We start from the raw sequence: 18,388 nt of genomic DNA, 5'->3' as shown, positions 1-18,388 counted from the left end.
ATCTCCCATCCCTGTGCAAGACTCCCGACTTAGAAGCTTGAATAAGAACTGGGTGTTAATCCCACCTCTATCTAAGAGTATAGCTGAACAATCCAGACTGATGTCACAGGGGATGTTTCAGAGCCTTAGTCAGTATGCAGATGTACTCGCTCACACCCATTCCTAATTACAAATGAATCAGGCACTCCAAGAAACAATTAACAAACAGAAAGGAAAATGTTTTTCTCTTGTTTCACTGCCCCTGCTTATGGTTTGCATTACCTGCCAGTAATGCAACACGCATTTTCCTACCCCAGGCTTGTGGCCATGTGGAATTCTTCTCTGGTAGTGTTTGGGTTTGGTAAGCTTGCCAGCACTCACTGCCCATCTCAGCTCAAAGAAAAGGACTGAGTCATTCCCTCATCCCTTAGGGTGAGGCTGAGGGCCAGGAGGCTTTCCCTGAGCCTGTGGATGACAGATGTCACCCACCCACAGCTGCTCTTCATGTCCCTGACGTATCAGAAAGGTTTCCACTGCTCCAGAGGCTTGCCTGAGCCTGCAGTGCTGCATCTCCTCCCAGCTTCAGAAACAGCCCCTTGGAGCCAGCAGTGCTCAGCAGAGGAGCACGGAGGCTGTGGCAATGATGTCTGGAGAGCCAGGATGGGAGAAGCACCCAGGCACCCTGAGCTGCAGGGCATCTGTGCTGCTCCTGTCCTTGCTGGGGCTCCTTGGCATGCCTGTGGCTCGTGGTGAGTAGGGGGGCACTGCATGCACGGGGAGGACCATGAAACCTGCTTGGATCCCACCTTGCTGCTTGGAGACCGGGGTGGGTGATGCCAGCACCCCCACGCCTGGGGACCTGCTGCTCGATGCTCTCATGGCTGCAGCCCAGCCCGGTGCCTTTGCCTGGAGCGGAGCCTGGCCCAGCCCAGCCCAGCCCCCCTGTTGGGATGCTCACGAGGGCTGGGGAAGGTGTCAGGGAGCGGGGTCCTCACCTGAGGAGGTCTTCTCCTGCCGCAGGTGACTGTGGGCCCCCACCTCTCATGACCCACTCCAGACCATCCAGCGACGAGCACAGCGCCAGCTTCCCTGTGGGATCCAGGGTGACGTACGTGTGCACCGGAGATGCCATCAAAATCCCCGGCAGGACGGACGTGAGGGAGTGTCTGCCCGGCGCACGCTGGTCACAGCTGCCCGAGCCCTGCGGCCGTAAATACCTCCTCCCTCCGAAACGCGGCTCCCTCCCCTCTCTCACGCTTGGCTTTTAACCCCCCCTCCTCCTTAGGAACGTGCAGGGGCAGCACCCCCCCCCCCCAGCGAGGTACGAACCCTTCGCTGCCGTCCCTCAGAGCTGCGGGCGGGAGCAGGATGCGCGCCTGGCATCGAGGGGCTCGTCCGGATGGAGCCCTGGATGCTCACACGCTTCCCGAGCCCTGGCTGCAGCACACGCTGCCCCACGGCACACGTGTGTGTGACTCCTTATCTCCCACTAACAGCTTTGCCTGTGCGGGTAACGTGTCTCTGGCTGCTAAGGTGTGCTCAGTGAAGAGAGAACTAACCTGTGGCAGAGGCGAGGAGCATCCCAAAAGCACCATAGCAAGAGCGTGGCTGTGGCTCTGAGGTTTTTCTTACGTGCATCCCAGGGGGCAGCTCTTTCAGGCCAACTTTCCTTGACTGCCAGGGAGCTGTGCTGCCCCGACGAGGCTGCGGTTTGCTGCTCTCTCCAAGTCAGACGAGAGGATTAATTTCTTTCCTGTCGGGGCCAACGTGAGCTACGTCTGCCGCCCCGGCTACGAGAACACCTCGGAGAGTTCCCCCACCAGCACTTGCCTGGAGAACCTGGTGTGGTCAGAAGCTGCTGAGCTGTGCAGGAGTGAGTATCCCTGCTCTGCTCCGCTTGCTGAGAAGCAGCCGTGGAGTTTGGAACAGGTCAGGTAGCTGCGTGCAGCTGAAATGCAGCTGGGTTGTTGTCATCCCACCAGCTACATGCTTAATACGGAGTCCAGTGGATATTCCTTGGCATCCATCCTTAGGGCTGACCAGCAGAACTATCATTAGTGGTCTCCTTTTCATTTTCCCTGCTGGCATGCACAGATCTGTTTTGATTTTCATGTTCATAAATGCCTTCACATCTGGATGTGGCGTGTGCACAGGACAGGTGCCAATTTGCTGTCGTAGCATCCAACTCCACAGTGACGCCAGAGCCTGTTTCTTGGTGTCATCTGTGTAGCATTAAGGCCGATGGTGTGGCAGCAGCACCCTTCCCACAGGCGGGTAACTGGCTGCCAGTCTCTTGGGATTGAAACAGCTCATTAAATATCCTCCTTGGCCCTCGTGCAAGGTGCTTACTGGTGTGAGCTGGGAGCCCTTATGGGGATGCTCACCGGCACCACAGCCAATCCTGGCTTGGCCGGGACACGGGTGAAGTAAAACGCTTTGGTACCTCTGGGGTTAACCCTCTAAGTCCATCCCTTAGTTGGCTTTGTTTTAATCTCTGCATCACTGTGCATAACCACTAACACTGCCTCCTTCTCCGGCAGGGAGATCCTGCGGTGACCCTGGGCCGCTGCTGGGGGGCAGGATGGTGCCTCAAACAGACTTCCAGTTCGGTGCGATTGTGAAAGTGTTCTGCGAAGACGGGTGAGTCGCGGGGCGATGCTGGGGGGGCTGAGGCTGGAATAGCAACTGGTCCAGCGCCAGGAGCTTGTAGACATGAGCTGGGCTGCTCCTTCAGGATACATCACTCTGGGCACGCAGTGTGCAGCTGCTCTTCCCACTTGAATTAGAGCTTTGGGCAGGAACAGGACACAGCTGGAGGGAAGGGCCTGGGCTCTCAATTCACGGCTGCCTTTTCCTTCAAGTGTCATCCAGGGCAAATCGAACGGCCCTGGGTATCTGCCTGAACTGCTTCTGCCAGCAGTTTGTACCTAGAGACCTCAAAGCAAGCTCAATACATTGGAGATGTGTTAAATAAATAATAAAAAGGGAGGGATATGTTTGCATTTTAGCAATTCCTTTATGGCCAGCTAGGAAACCGCAGTGCAGCAGCGAGCTGACTCACACTTTCTGCCTGATTTCAATCAGGGCACATAAACCACCCAACAAAAAGCAGCTCTCCAGCTGATATTTCTCCCTCCCAGATAACAGGCACCATCAGGCGTGTTTGGTCAGTCTTTCCAGCTGCTTCGAATATAAGTGAGCCTTCTTCCCCCCCTCCCCAGATATTCCCTTAGGATGGATTCTGGGGAAATGACAGCATGTCCCACCCTTCTGCTAATCTTTGGAACCACACATCAGGGTGGAGGGATAATGGATCCATCTAAGCAAGATCAGATACTCTCAATTGTCCCCAAATACCGAATTCTTTTGCGCAGGAAGAGGTCAATCAGGGTGTGGGGAAGGTGTCAGTGCTCTCAGGACATGATGTATTTACTGCCAGCCAGCCCATCCAAGCACCATGCTAATGAAATGTAGATCCCTCTTGCCCCTTTCTGGTCCCTACTGTGTGTACTGGATGTACTGAAGCTTTGCAGAGACTGCCTGAGCAGGTACATCACCAGCATCCCAACCCAAAAGCAGCATCCCAGTGAGAAGGTGGCACTGAAGGACGCTGGGCACCCCCATGGGTGACAGCGGTGTGAGAAGGGCTCTGGGTACCAGCAGCATGAATCCCAGTGCTCTTCTCCAGCAGGAAGCTGGCAGGGAGATGTAGTCCCTGATTCAACAAATCTGAGCCCAGTGCTTCTGTGTGGGATTCCACATGTAAGCCCAGCACTGTCTGGAGCCTGCTGCTGCTCTTCTAGCAGCCAACTGCAATTTGTCCCATCCCTGCAGTGATGGGACAGACATTAATGAGGATCCTGACAGGGAGCGTGGTGAAGGAGTTCTCCAGTTAACCAGCTTGTATCTGCTCGTCTTCAGAGCTGCTGCTGGATCCTGACACCAAGTGTTCTGTTATTGTGTTTTTCCCTTAGGTACAAACTAGCTGGGAGTAACTTCATCCAGTGTCAGCTGAAGGGGAATGATGTTGCCTGGAGTAAACTTCCAACCTGCGAGTGTAAGCTTCATCCAACCTCCACTTCCAACTTCTCTCCAGTAGACCTTGCTTGCTTAAGCCCAGCCTAAGCCTGACTCTGTACTTCACTTGTTTTTGTTGATGCTGGTGGCAGATGTGTCACCCACACAGCGGCTCAGAATCCTCCCTGTGCTGCTGATGCTGAATTCCAGCCGCTTTGTTCTCAGGCCACCAACATACTTTCTCGTGAGTTAAGCTTGCAGTGAAGGTGATGGGAAGAGGTTTTTGAGAGATCATGAGCCAGGACATGACAAGTTGCCTGTTTGATTTTGGTGACCCTTGGAGTGAGGCGGCCACCAAAACCCCTGATAAGTGATAAGAGAAACACTTCAGAATGAAGTGAGAGGCAATGGAGGCAGAGCTAGTTGCCCATTTCAGCTGTCCAAAGGTTTATTGTCCTCAAGAATCTCAGGGAGACTCAGGAAACGTTTGGCATCTTTATTGTTACTGAAGCTTTTTGCAGTGCTCATGGGGAACTTTCTTTCCTGCAGTAATTACCTGCTCTTCACCTCCTCAAATTAGCAACGGCAAGCACGATGGTGACGGTGTAGAAAGCTTTGTGTATAACTCAACAGTGACTTACAGCTGTGACTCTGGCTTCCAACTCCTTGGAAACACGAGCATCCGTTGTACGAGTATGGATGGAACAAATGGGGTCTGGAGTGGAGCTGCACCTCAGTGCAAAGGTGATTTCCTCCCAGGTTGGTGTTTCCTAGGGGTTCAGAGTTCAGTATGTACTGGCTGAACATACTCTGATTGCTCAGGAGGGGATATGGGAAGCCTAAGCCATGCTTTGGTTTTAAAGAGAGAAAAGGTTCAGTGCTGCTCAGGTGAATGGGGAGCGTGTGGTCTGTGCAAGGAAGGGGCTGTGCTCCTAGCAACACCTGCTCTTTATACCCTAGAGACAAGCACAACTGTCAGAGCTGGAGCAACAAGAGTGAAGAGCACCCATCCTTCCCCAAGTGAGTTGAAATGATCCTACGCTGAATCAAGACCCACGTTTCCCAACTTAATTTGCTCCTTAGTCACATTTCTAGGAAAAAGCCCTGAGATTCATTTCCCATCTGGATTTTCATTCCTCCAGCTTCCCACGGCAATGGCATCCAGCTCTCTAAGAAGGCTTCCAGGTGGGAAATGAAGCTCAGCCTCTATAAGAAGGCACTCCAAAGTACCAACTCCTTCTCCCAGTCAACCTCTTTCTCCAGGACACCAGGTCAGTCCCAGAGGCTCATTTGGAGTCCAGGGGAGCTCCTCAGTGAGTAATTCCCTTGTTACTCCCAGCCCTACACCTGGCCTTTTCTTTTCCCCCGTGTTTCTCTCCAGTGTCCAGGGGCTGTGCTACCTCAACGTTCAGGTTTGTGGTACCTCTGTACAAGACCCAAAAGTACTACACCCCTGGGACCAGCCAAGGATCCGTGTGTCCTCCCAAGTACATGGGGATCTCTGGCATCCTCCCCCAGGCTGGCTGCTTTGACTATGTAAACCGGTCTAAAGTGGCATCCCTTTGTGGAAGTGAGTGATGATTATTTTCATTTTATTATGTTCTTCTCTTAAGTTTTCTCTGCAGAATCAGCATTTTTCACTGGTTAGGTACCTGGCTCAAAGCTCAGGTCTGACTGCACCGTCCTCCTCCTCTTACAGAAACCTTTGTTTTGTAGGAAATGTGTTGTTACTTGCCAATTGTTTCCTTGCTCTTGTGTTATTTGGGGTTTCATTTAACCATTATTTTCCCCCTCCCATATTGAAAAGCAGGAGATAACCTTACACCACGTAGCCTTAAGTGCATCCTTGCTCCTGCAGCACTAATGGTAACCTTGTTCCACTCCAGCCAGGTCGTGGGCAGCCAGGAGAAGCTGGACATGGCAGAAGTGTTGCTACAACAGATTTCCCATCCGTTGCAAACAATTATTTTATCTGTAGCAAGGGTGAGTTTCCATTTGAGTTGGAAATGGTGTCTGGGTGGGAACCATATGCATTTCATTGTCAGTAATAACGACTCAATAATGACTCAACACCCACTGGAGGCTGGAAGGAAAGCATTTCTCCAGGCTCAGGGTCCGGCTGAACTTGTTCATCCCTGAGCTATGTCCCTTGCATCAAACCCCAGAAAATCTGTCCCTCCTGTCATGGTGGATTTGGTGGGGCTGTCACACAACGGGACGAGGCTGGTGCTTAAAGCCCAGGTCCAGAAATACCCCTGTGCAGGTGCAGGAGGGATCTTCTCCATGGCTGCATCACTTCTTGAAGGCAGGTTTTGTTCCAACCTGCTGGAATCACTGGGATAATGGCTGGGACTGAGAGCCCAAGGGATTTGTCTGGACTCGTGGGGTGCTTTGATTCCTTGTTAAACGTGTGGTTGTTTTTCTCTGGGCTCCTACTCTTTGCCTTCAAATGAAGAATGATTTAGATCTGGTTTGTCCCATGTATGTGTCCAAAATGTATTTCATTTTAATTGATTATGTTTTAATGATCCAAGACACTGATTGAGAGTCACTTGTGCAAGAACTGGACAGTTTCCATCTCGCTTCTCCACCCTGACCCTTCCTCTGGGTAACTCCCCCTCGCATCCCGAACCCCGTTACCAGTCCCTATCGATCTGACCAGCCCCAAGGGTATTTTTCCATCTGGGGATGGGAAGCTGGAGTTTCTCAGACCCCCCCTGGGCTTTCTGCAGAATTTCTGGCTGAGCTCAGTTACATCACAACCTGTTTGACACAGTGTTTCCACAACCACGGATTTCCTTGTTTGCTGGCAGTGCCAAGGCGCTGCCATAGCAGTCACCCAAACACACAGCCACAGGGCAGGCTCCGAGACCCACATCTCTGCTGGGATGAGCTGCCTGCTTCCAGGACAGTCACTTCAAGGGGTTTCTGGTCAGCTCCAGGTCCAGCTGCACACACACACACACACACACACACACACACACACACACACCCACAAGCCACACTGAAAGCAAAACACCAATTTCCTTCTCTTGCAAAGTTATGGGCTGGTTTCATTTCCCCTGGTATTTGACATGCTAAATTAAATGTTACTGTTTATATTGTCAGCACTTTTATTACTTTCTTGAGTAAACTCTTTTCTCTTTGTCTCAGACATAAGTGCCTTGCAGTTACTGTCTCTGTCCTGCCTACAGAACGTGACAGATAACAGCCACCCACGGTCTGGGCATCTAATCTCATATTGTAACAGAGCTACTTCTGCTTTCCCCGTGGAGGGAGGTGACTCTGTCACTCTGCAGGCTCTGAGCACATCGAATAGCAGAAGTAACTGCGAAATACAGCCCCCACTGTGAGAAACACCGTGTTCATCTTGGACCATCTTTGTCCTACACAGAACGCTACATGCCTTACAGTTAGGTGCCTTTCTGGGGATTTATTTACATCCAGTAACCAATGGGAATTGTTCATAAATGTGAATTCAACTGCCTGCTCTTCTCTTTTCATGTTTTATGCTCTTTGCAGGAAGGTACCAGCTTTCAGAGCTACCCTGATAAGAGGCAGACATGCTGTTCCCTCTTTATCAGCGCTCATTTATTTTCTAAATCCCCTCCTGGGCAAGTTGGAATTGGTTTAAAAAAAAATAGTAAAGAATGAAAACACAATCCAGGCAGTAATGTTTGGAACTGTGAGTGTTTCCAGTAAGGGGTCTGGAAAAGCAAGCTGGCAGGTCTGAAGTGATGCCCCCCCGCCTTCATCCATTTATCCATCCCAGTGCTGGGCTCTGCAGCCCCTCTGCAGCAGCTCCCCCCGCTCAGCCTGGGCAGACCCAGGGCTCTGTCCCAGTGAGGTTTTGGGAACTGTGGGCGATGTCCCTGCCCAGGGATGGCAGGAAGCCGAGAGCAGCTCTGGCAGCCCAACCTCTGCTTTTGCTGGCTGGTTTTACTGGAAACCTCCTGCTGCTCCACGCCAAGCCTGGCAGTGAAGGTGTGTACAGCAGCACAGGACAGGCTCCTCTCTGTACGTGTTTTCACTTCTGCTGTTTCCATCTGCTTGGCCTGATTTCTGCAGCGCAGGGAAGGGGTGTCAGAGCACGATAAGCCACGTTCCCCTCAGCTGCTCCCGCTGAGCAGGCGCAGAACCACTATCGCAGGGCTCAGCTGCTGGGGCAGCTTCTGCCCACGGGGTTCAGTGGTCTATCAGTTACTGGGATGATACTGGGCAAAATGGGACAGCAAATGTGGGTGGCAAAGAGGCGGAGGGACAGGCTGGTCTGAGCGTGATGGTGTCAGCAGGTGATGGATGCCTCTCCTCCACGGGTAGGAGAGCAGCCAGGTTCAAGGGCTAGCAAGGGGACCTGACTGAGTGGAAACTACAGGAGTTGCTTCTTCTGATGCACCTGTGAACCGGGCTGTTCCCTGGGGACACTACAAGAAGCCCTTGCCAAATACTTTTCAACATCTCATATCACACTAACATCATCACTGTAGGCTACTACAAGAGAATTCCCCTGATTTTAAGGCGTTTTCCTTGTTAGCAACTTCCTTTTGCATTGAGCAGCTTCCAGCCCAAGTCAGTGGCCCATGAAACACACACAGCCCAGGCATCTGCAGGGAATTTATCACCCTGTTTCCAAGTAAGTATTTTGTAGGAGTGTGTTATCCAGGCTCTTCAACTCCACCCCTTAGGAAAACATCACTTTGGCCTCATTGCAAATGTTTCTGTTACATATTCTTGGAGCTCCAATTGTATTGGGAAGGGGAATAAAGGCGGGGAAAAAGGAAAATGATACATTTGAGCTTCATGATGGAAACACGTTTCCTGGATGACACTGGCAGGCAGAGGGAGGCAGGAAGGTGCAGGATGCTGCTGGCTGCCCTTTCCTCAGGGTGAGGTGACACAGGACCCCCCCTTTCTGCCAGCACGGCTCAGCAGAGCGGGACACAACCTTTGCTGGGCTCTTCCTGCAAGCCCTGCCGGCAGCGATCCATCCCAGAGCAGCTCTGCTTTCCCACGAGAGGGCTGAGCCAAGGTAAACGTCCTGTTCCTCTGCGGCCAGCACAGCACCGTGTTCAAAGAGCTTTGGGTCTAACTGGGAGAGACCCGGTGGAAATGCCGGTGTCCCTGCTGAGTCGGTTTGTGCAGGGGTGTCAAGAGAAGCAGCTCAATTAGCAGCTTCAAGGTGGGGCTGATTTACAGCCCTCTGGTTTCCCATGCACCCCTTGGGCTGGAGGAAATCCCTCTCCTCAATTCAGGCAGGAAAAAACACTCTTAGCTGAGGTGTCTTCCCGGGGACAGGTGATGTTTGAAGACAGGTTGGGGGGGGGGGGGGGGGGGGGGGGGGGGCTGGTGCTGCCGAGCTGCCTTGTGCTGGGCTCCCTGAGCCGGATGCTGGCAGAGAGGGCAGGAGCCAGGGATGAAGATGCAGCTCTCCTCCCCGGAGAAGGCAGAGCCGGTGCTGGGGTATGAACCCTCCATCCCTCCAGCACCAGGGTCCGCAGCAGGCGCGGGCACAGCCCCACGTGCTGCCCTTTCCGTCTGGGAGGGTTTTGAGGGGTTGGTGTGTTTTTCCCCTCTGGGACTGGATGGCTTTGGAGAGAGCGGTGTCTGCCCGGGAAAGCGCAGAGACCCAGCTGAGGGAGATTCCCGCATCACTCCGGGGCCGAACAGAGGAGCGGGGTGCGCTCCTCTGGGAAAGTTCCCAGCCGCGGGAAGGGAAGGGAAGGGAAGGGAAGGGAAGGGAAGGGAAGGGAAGGGAAGGGAAGGGAAGGGAAGGGAAGGGAAGGGAAGGGAAGGGAAGGGAAGCGGGGGCTCGGGGCGGGGAGCGGTGCTGCCCCACGCCGCTGCCTCCCGCTGCCCCGCCGAGCTCTTGAGCAAGACCCCACGCCCAGTTGTCTGGGAGGGAGGGAAGGGAAGCGAAAGGAAAGGAAGAGGAGGGGGGGAGAGCCCCCGGGTGGGGCCGGGGCCGGGAGGTGCTTGGCTCCCAGCTCCGCTCGGCTCCCAGCTCCGCTCGGCTGCGGGGCTGCCGCGATGGGCTCCGGGCGCCTCTCGCTGCTGCTGCCGCTGCTGCTGCTGCTGCTGCCGCCCGCGGCCTGGGGTGAGCGCACGGGAGGGTTGGGGGGGGCGAGGGGGTGTTTGTGTGAGGGGGTGTGTGTGCCCCTGGCTGGAGGGCACGTGTGTACCCCGGGGGGTGTGATTACGTGTGTGTGCCCCGGGGTATCAGTGTGTGTGCGCCCCGGGGTGTGTGTGTCCGTGTGTCCCGGTGTGCTCCGGTGTATCCGTGTGCCCCAGGGTGTGTCCATGTGCCCCAGTGTGTCTCTGTGTGCCCCAGTGTGCCCCAGTGTGTGTTTGTGTGCCCCAGTGCGTGTGTCCGGGTGTGCCCCTGTGTGTCCATGTGCGCTGGTGTGTCCGTGCCCCCGTGCCTGTGTTGCTGCTGCCCAGCAGCCCTTAGGACAAGCCCTGCCTAAACCCAGTTTTATTCTGCTGCAGGTGACTGTGGGCCACTGCCAACGATAAACCACGCGGAGCCCCCCCTGGACACTGTCCACTTGGAAAGCTTCACCGTGGGCTCCACAGTAACGTACCAATGCGCTACGGGTTACACCAAACTCCCTTCGCTGTCCGATACCATTCAGTGCCTCTCAAACTCCCAGTGGTCCCATCTCCCGGAGTTCTGTGGCCGTGAGTATTTCATTTTCTCCAAAACAAGTTGCTTGAGGACGTGCCCTGCGTGTGAAAACATTTACTGCTTCAGCAATCGCTGGTTCAAGTCCTTCCCCATCCAAACTGACACAGGACGGAGTTGGCTGGGTGACAAATCTCTTATCCCTCTCTGTTTAGTCTGTTGGAGCCATGTGCTGGGTGCTTGGGTGTTAATTAAAATAGATTAATAGCTTGGGGAAGCACAGAAAAGGGACAGAGCTGTAGGGGCAAGGCGCTGGTACGGCTCGCTGCTGACGTAAAGGTTAAGTAGGAGGGAGGAGTTGGCATCCAGTGTTCGTAAACCTCAGGGTAAGAGCTGGCTCCACTTCCCCACCACAACTCCTTCATCAGTGGGAGGGAGGCACTGTGCTGGCGAACAGCTGAAAGAGGGCAAATTTTAACACTTTAAACTGTTTTCTGCTAAACAGCCACCTAGGAATGTGTTCTTGAACTGCCCAAACTGCCAACCACCTCCTTAAAAACTGTGCTCCCCGTATTGGGGAGGCTCATGCGCTGTCCCTTGGGGTCGTGCTGTATGGAACTGGATGCAAAGTATTGCTAGTTTTGTGTTGTGACTGTGGGCTCTGGTGCTCTGGGTTGTCTCCAGGTAGCTGTCCTGCCCTGCCACGCGTGCGCTTCGCCAGAGTGTCACCAGAACACGAAACCCAGAACTTTTTCCCTGTTGGTATCACGGTGACGTACATTTGTCGCCCAGGCTATGAGAAGACCACAGAGCAGCTCCCCACCAGCACTTGTCTTGACAACTTAACGTGGTCAGAGGTTCCCGAGCTGTGTCAGAGTGAGTGTCTCCATCTCCTGTTTTTCCCCAGCGCTCTCCCGTAGCTGCATCCCCAGTGCTGTTTCAAACCCTTTGCCTCATTTGTATTTTAGGATTGGGGTTTTTTTTGGGGGGGTGGGGGGTAAATTATGGTTAGCATGTAATAGCACCAAGTGCCTGGTTTGACACTGCTATGGTGGTGTCATGAAAAGCATGTCTGCGGGGTGCTTTCCCCATCCTCAGAGTCTCCTAAGGATCACAGCATCACCAGGTTGGAAAAGCCCTTTAAGCTCATCGAGTCCAACCATTCCTGTCCTGTGCTGACCGAGATCCCTGAGCACCTCATCTCCCCTCTGTTAAACACATCCAGGGAAGGTGACTCAGCCCCTCCTTGGGCAGCCTGTTCCACAGCCCCACAACTCTTTTAGGGAAGAACTTTTCCCTCACATCTGCTCTGACCCTGCCCTGGCACAGGTTGAAGCCATTGCCCCTTGTCCCATCTCCTGTCCCCTGGCTGAAAAGACCATCACCCACCTCTCTGCACCCTCCTGGCAAGCATTGTAGGCAGAAGGATAACCTTATTCCATTTTATTTTAGAGCAATCTTGTGGGATTCCAGCCAAACCAAAACATGGTGAAATCCTGGCAAACAACCATCTCTTTGGCTCAAAAGCAAACATAGTTTGTGACAGAGGGTGAGTGTGAAGCCAGTTTCCAGCCACATCCCAGTTGCCTGGCCAGTCACCGCTGCGCCAGCTGGGACACGGGGCTCTGCCTGCCCACCCTGTCCCCACCCTGTGAGTGACCTGTTTGTGGCTGGTGACAGGTTTGGGGTTGTGCCCTTACTGCTGCAGGTACACATTGAGGGGAGAGTTACCTTTCATCTGGTGTTCCCTCCGGGGAAGCGGGGTTGCCTGGACTTATGTTCCAGCCTGTCAGGGTAAGTCGGCTTGTCCAGCATTTGACCAAAAATACCAAATATCCCAGAATATACAGAATCAGATGAGGATTTTACAGCGTGAAACCAGGTGAGCATCTCTGGAAGGGATCTCGCTGCCATGATAAAGGCAGGGACAAGCCAGTAGCATCACTGGTGCCTCCTGCATGTGAAAGAATGACATAGACAAGGGACCTGGTGGCCTTGGTGTCCTTGCAGGCTGCTGCTGCCCCTCTGTGTGGAGGACAACGGGCCCCTGAAGTAACTGTGTGCCGGGAGGGTGGCTCGCACTCCCATTTCAGCCCACAACAGCACTTGGGTTCTCCTCCCTTGACACCGTGGAGAAGAGCATCCCTGGGGTCAGTCACCTCCTGATCTCTCTTCTTTTTCTCCCCTAGCTATTTCCTGTGCTCTACCTCCAGCCACTCCCAACGGACAGCACAACGGCAGCGATGTGGAGGAGTTCATGTACAGCTGGGTCGTGATGTACGTGTGCGACCCGGGGCTGCAGCTCGTGGGAAATGAAACTCTTCATTGTACAACAGAGGACGGGATCAACGGTGTCTGGAGCGGGTCTCCTCCTGCTTGCATGGGTGAGCGTTGCTGGGTAATTACCCTGGCCTCAAATGGGTTTTATTGCTGTGGGGTTAATTAGTCCTAATCTTCTCTTGCGAAGGGATGCACGCATCACCTGCCTGTGCTCCATTTACTCCTCTCTGAAGTATTAAATATAAATGGAGAATGATATAAAATATGATTTTGCCTGGTTTCCCTTTGTTTTTTCTCTCTATAGTTATCACTACAGGAGAGGTAAACAAAACTGAACCCTTGGGAGAGAATACAAAAGAGAAACCTCACAACCAAAGTAAGAGTTGGGGAGAGGCTTCCTGCCTCCGGGTCATTTTAGTTGCTGTGTTTGCACCCACGTTGGGTGCCCATGGCTCCACGTGCTGCTGGTTTTCTGCTGTCATTGTGCCTTTTCCCATTTCTCTTGGTGGGTCCAGTTTCTAAGGAGCTTGCACAGCTCATTCCCTGGTGAAATCCCCTTTCCTCTCTGCTCCCAGCTGAGTGACTCAGCTGACAGGACACACAATAGGAATTTTGATGCTTGAATCTCCCTCCTGCAGCCCAGCATCTCAGCAGTGTTATCTGGGCCATGCTTGGCTGATGCTGAGGGTGGAGGTAGCCTGGGGCTATGGACCTGAGCTCCATGGGTGGAGAGGGGTGGGCTGGAGGACTCAAGAAAAGCATAATGATGTGTGTAGTAGTTAATGAGAGATTGTTTTACAGCGTTTTTGTCATCTCAGCAGCGTCACAGTTACCTGGGTTTGACTAATAGTGTTCTGTGGGCATCAAGGAGGAACTTCCCTGGTTAGTTACCAGCATTGCTGGCTTTCCCTTTTTAATAGCAATTCCATTTACTTTCTTCTCTAGGTACTCTAATCATCATCATCGTCAGCATCAGCATCGGCATCGTTATTTGTTTAATTGGTAAGTAGTTTAAAATTGAACAACCACTTTCCTCACCCAAAGCTACTCTGTGTAGTTAAATACCTGGAGTCAGTGGGTTTGGTTTGTCCATTTCACTGAGTATCTGTGGTCGGACTCGGGGGGTTTCCCTGCTGTTGGGTAACGCAGCAGCACTGCAACCAGCTGGATGGATTGTCTGTGTCTTAGAGTAAAATCTTGGGGGCTGAGATGAAAGACAGCAACCAAAAGCTCTGTGTCCTGTCACTCTTTCATTAATGGAGTTGTGTTACAGAGGCCTTGGCAGCCGTTGAGAGGGATGGGTGAAGCTGGGAACGTGCTTGTTGCACAAGAGATCAGACACTCAAACCAGTGGGTAGGTTTAAAATAGAAAATACAGAGGTGCTGTCCCTCAAAGTGCTAAATCAGTGAGGATCCCACCCTTAAGCAGAGGTTTCTGTGCTGTGTTCAGAGACACAAGAAGTGGGGGTTGCATTATTTCGGTAACAGGCGGCCCTGGAGCAGGGGGGTTGGCTGCTGGTCTTTTACCACAGGGCAGTGCTGTGCTTCAACTGAGAAATTTAAATTTTTATCTTTTCTTTGCTTCTTTGTGACGACTCCTACTAGCCCTTGGAGCTTGCATCATCGTGAAATATAAAGGCAAAAAAAACCAGTAAGTGAACCTCAGCTGCCCCTCCTGAGCCGTGGCTTCCCCAAGGGGTCACTGAGCATTTTAAGCTCTGAGCAAGAGTAATTCCCTTCAGTCTGTGTTCCCATGGTTAGTCCTATCCTCCCATCTTGCTAAGTTGCTTTTTATTGAATAAACTTTCTCCTTTCTGTCTCTTCAAGATCTTACAATATGCCTTTAGAAAAGCAGAGGAGGGATCCAGCAGTGCACCCTCAGATGACGGGTGACGCGAAGCAGCCCCTGCCGTGGCATTCCTATTTTTGGTAGGTTTGCTTGTTCCTCTGCCCAAAGCCCCGTGCTGCTCTCCCAGCTGTACCCACAGATCTCCCCGTGTTATTTCTGGCTACAAACCTCATCGTACCCGACCACACCAGTACAGCACATCTCTCTTTGGCTCTAAAATGCCAACACCTCTGCCTGTGCGGTGAACACGCTGCTCGCCGAAGGGCCGACGGCTGCTTCACGGAGGGGTTTGGTGTTCACCTCTGCTCTTGAGGCTCAGCAGGAGGGCTTTCCCCCTCCCTCCCCACCGTCTTTCTCATCCACAGCCACACAACGAGTTGCCACGTGTGTCCCACCTGTGAAGAGCGGCTGCACGCTGCCCTGGACCCCCGCGCCAAGCCCGCCCGTGGTGGCTGTGCCACCTGTGAGGACTGGCTGCATGGCCAGCTCGGCATGCCACGCACCTACTCGGTCCCCAGCATCGGCAGCGAGGAGATCCAAAGCCTTGCAGTCACCAGGTACCACGGCTGGCTTGCTTCTGCCCTCCCCTTGCCCGGGTCCACGTAGACCAAAGCAGGGGGACAAGAGTGCTTCTTGCAGGGAGAGAGCAGGAAAAAAACCCCCACACAGAGCAGATGTTACAGATTTGGCTCCTTTGGTTCCTTCACGTCCAATTTTAGCAGCAGGAAGTATTTGCTATTTAGAAAAAAGCGGTTCCACAGGGTGGTCAGCACTGTCAGAGAGCTGTGCCTCCTGTGCATTCAGGCTGTCATCTCTGTCTCTCTCTCTCTGCACCCAGCTCTCCTGCCAAAGCTGCAGACGTGCTGAGGAGTGATGGAAAAGCTGTTCTGGAGCAGAGCAAGGCAGAGCACCCCACGGCCCACCTAAGGTTGGTCTTCCACTTAAAAATATGCACGGGCTATGGGAGGCTTCAATTAAAACCACTGCAGAGTAGATTAGGACTGTGTTTGTTCGCTCTGAAGAGAAGATGAGGGTATCCTGCCACTCCTTGTTTATTCCCACTTCTTCCCTGTCCTGAGGCTCCACCAACTATTACAGCATTTAATTACTTTTTAAAACACCAATCTCTGTTATTTTCCCCCTAAAATCAAAGGAGCTCTGGGCAGGCATCTCATGGATGTTAGCAAAGCAAGGGAGCTAATTCCCTCTAGGTCTGTGACCTGTGGTGAGTTTTCATCCTCGGTACCAGGGAAGCTGGAGGTGCCCGAAACTCAGGGAGATTTGTGACTCTCCCTAGAGAGACTTAAACACGCGTCCCCAATGGTGTTTCTCCACAGCACCCATCACATCTGTCCCATCTGTGAAAGCTGGCTGCGCACCCACGTTGGCCAGCATGAAAGCCATCCCACAGCACCCTGGGAGCAGCTGGGGGATGCCCACCGGTGGGATGAGGGGTGAGTGCGGTGCAGCCGGCCCAGGCAACTCCTTGCAGTGTGCTGAGCAGCCTCCAAACCCAGAGTTAACCCCGTTAATCGAAGCTAAGCTAACGGTGGAGGTGCTTAAATGCTGGTTGTGCCTGCTTACAGCTCCCTGCCAGGGTGAAAATGTGGTGCCTGCTTGTAAGCCAAGAGCTGGAACTGGTGTGAGGTTAATTTGAACAACACTTGTGCTGTTTCCTGGGGTGTCTCTGAACAGGTTTGTGCTCCTCTGCTGTCCCCTCTTGGCCTCGTGTCTTCCTTGGCCTGGGATGGAGCTTTGGCTTTGGTCTAGCAGCAGAAAGCCCGAGAGCTGTAAGAGCCCCTGCAGCAGCGTGGGCCTTCTGCCCAGGTCGCTGCTGAGTGCTTTCCCATCTCCAGGCATGGTTGGTTGGTTTGGGGTGGAGCAGGGGGAGGTGAGAAAAGTGCTCTGTTTTTTGACACTTGCTTAACAAAGACATCATTCACTGAGCCAAATTCAAATAAATTCTTGGGTAAGGTAAACACGGGCTGAGGTGTGCATCCACCTGCTTCAGCTGTTGTAAACACAGCCAGTGACCTTGTCACCAACCATTTATGTCATGCTGGCCCTGCTTGCTGCACCACCTGCTCTTATCCCCAACCCCAGAGGAGCCGTTTCAGCTTCACGCTCATGAGTCGCTGCTTGTTTGAGTTTAAAAAGTTAATTATCTTTGAAACTGCTAACAAAGTTAGCTTTCCTGGGTGCTGGAGTGGCTTGGCGAGGCACAGCCTCCAATGTGAACCCCACGGGGCTCACCCTCTGCTCTCTCCCCACAGCCCACAGAGACCCATCTGCACCCCCTGCGCTGACCGGTTGCACCTCTCCCTCGTCCACGGTGACACGGCAGGACGCCCCGTGTGTCCCCTGCCCGGGGAGGGGACCCTGGCTCACCTCGTCCCCCAGCGCATCCCCGGCTGCCACGTCTGCCCCATCTGTGCAGCGCCCACCCACACTCACCTGTGCCAGCCCAACGGCGAGGACCTGTGTGGGGACACCTGAAACACTCTGCAGGTCACCAAGGTGGGGGGTGTGGGGCTGAGGTGCCACAAACCAGATGCTGTGTTTCTCCCAAAGCCTGGGGGCTGTGGCACGCAGCCCCTAACCCTAATCACCTGCTTGTCTCCCCACTGCAGGAGACACACTGATGGCTGCAGCATCCTAAGTGACACGAGGGAGGCTGGAGAGATGGGAGAGTTGTTACACTAACTCCTAACGTCGTCAGGGATGAAGCTCCAAGTGCAATTAAGGCAACCTGAAGTCAAGTGTCTGGTTTTGCAATCAATCATACTTTAAATTCAGTCCCATGTTGGTTTAGTGCCTCCTTTTTTCTTTTTTTTTTTGTTTGTACTATGAAAAAACTATTTTTGTAACTCTTTAAACTTTTAAATTCATACATATTTCTTGGCAGTGGGAGAATGATTTCATAGTAACCCCCCTCTTTGCACATTCCTGCAAGATTTACTTGTTGAATTTTTTAAACTACTTTTTCACTGAGATCCACGTGCATGAAGTGCAGTATTTATGTATCATAAAACTGTTTAGTATGTAAAAGGAATGTAAGCAATATCATTACCCTTGCTTGCGCATTGGGTTGGGTTGCCTGACCCAGCCTTATCATGGTGGTTTCATAGTCTCACTCATCGCTGGATGCAATGAGCTGCTTAGGTAACTGTTTGGCATTGTGGTACACGGCAGGGTGCTTGGCCTTTCCTAGGAATTGTGAGGATGAAAGAAGGGTACTGCAGAGTTCAGTTCCTGGTACTACCTGTGTGGTTGCAGGGAAGGTGTGGTGCAACCTGCCCTCCACTGACCATGAGTAACTCTGTATTGCTCATATTCTCTACCTAAAAAAAAAAAACAACCCAAGCTGCAGCCCCAGCAAGGTGTTCAGGGGATTAAACTGTTTCACTTGGAGCTGTGAAAAGCTATCAAAATCACCCTTCTGCTTTATTGGTATTTGCTGAGAGGTTGAGTTTATTGGCAAGAGACAGACAGTGACACAGAATCATAGGGGTTGCAAGGGACCTCCAGAGCCCATCAGGTCCAACCCCCTGCCAAAGCAGGGTCCCTAGGACAGGGCACACAGGTTGGTGTCCAGACGGGGCTGGAATCTCTCCAGAGAAGGAGACTCCACACCCCCTGGG

General features: G+C 52.9%; 2 protein-coding genes across 2 annotated transcripts; both read left to right on the top strand.

Annotated features, from left to right (window-relative positions):
- Nucleotides 1–619: 619 nt before the first annotated feature.
- On the top strand, nucleotides 620–5,974 carry LOC311201445 (complement decay-accelerating factor-like; the record flags this gene model as incomplete). The annotated part of the gene is made up of 9 exons (XM_084275832.1): nucleotides 620–728; nucleotides 1,000–1,188; nucleotides 1,661–1,852; nucleotides 2,520–2,619; nucleotides 3,954–4,036; nucleotides 4,546–4,740; nucleotides 5,139–5,267; nucleotides 5,378–5,566; nucleotides 5,883–5,974. The coding sequence occupies 9 exons, from the start codon at nucleotides 620–622 to the stop codon at nucleotides 5,972–5,974; spliced, it is 1,278 nt and encodes a 425-aa protein (XP_084131958.1).
- Nucleotides 5,975–10,023: 4,049 nt separating this feature from the next.
- On the top strand, nucleotides 10,024–17,641 carry LOC311201444 (uncharacterized protein; the record flags this gene model as incomplete). The annotated part of the gene is made up of 12 exons (XM_084275831.1): nucleotides 10,024–10,090; nucleotides 10,483–10,674; nucleotides 11,303–11,494; nucleotides 12,808–13,002; nucleotides 13,844–13,900; nucleotides 14,504–14,549; nucleotides 14,726–14,827; nucleotides 15,113–15,304; nucleotides 15,586–15,675; nucleotides 16,085–16,201; nucleotides 17,021–17,264; nucleotides 17,378–17,641. 11 exons carry the CDS (start codon nucleotides 10,024–10,026, stop codon nucleotides 17,241–17,243), a joined length of 1,473 nt encoding a protein of 490 aa, XP_084131957.1. The 3' UTR covers nucleotides 17,244–17,264; nucleotides 17,378–17,641.
- Between the last annotated feature and the right edge of the window lie 747 nt (nucleotides 17,642–18,388).

The sequence above is a fragment of the Gallinula chloropus genome (genome assembly GCF_964237585.1).
Source record: "Gallinula chloropus genome assembly, chromosome: 27".
NCBI classification, from domain to species: domain Eukaryota; kingdom Metazoa; phylum Chordata; class Aves; order Gruiformes; family Rallidae; genus Gallinula; species Gallinula chloropus.
This window is presented reverse-complemented; position numbering and strand designations above follow the sequence as displayed.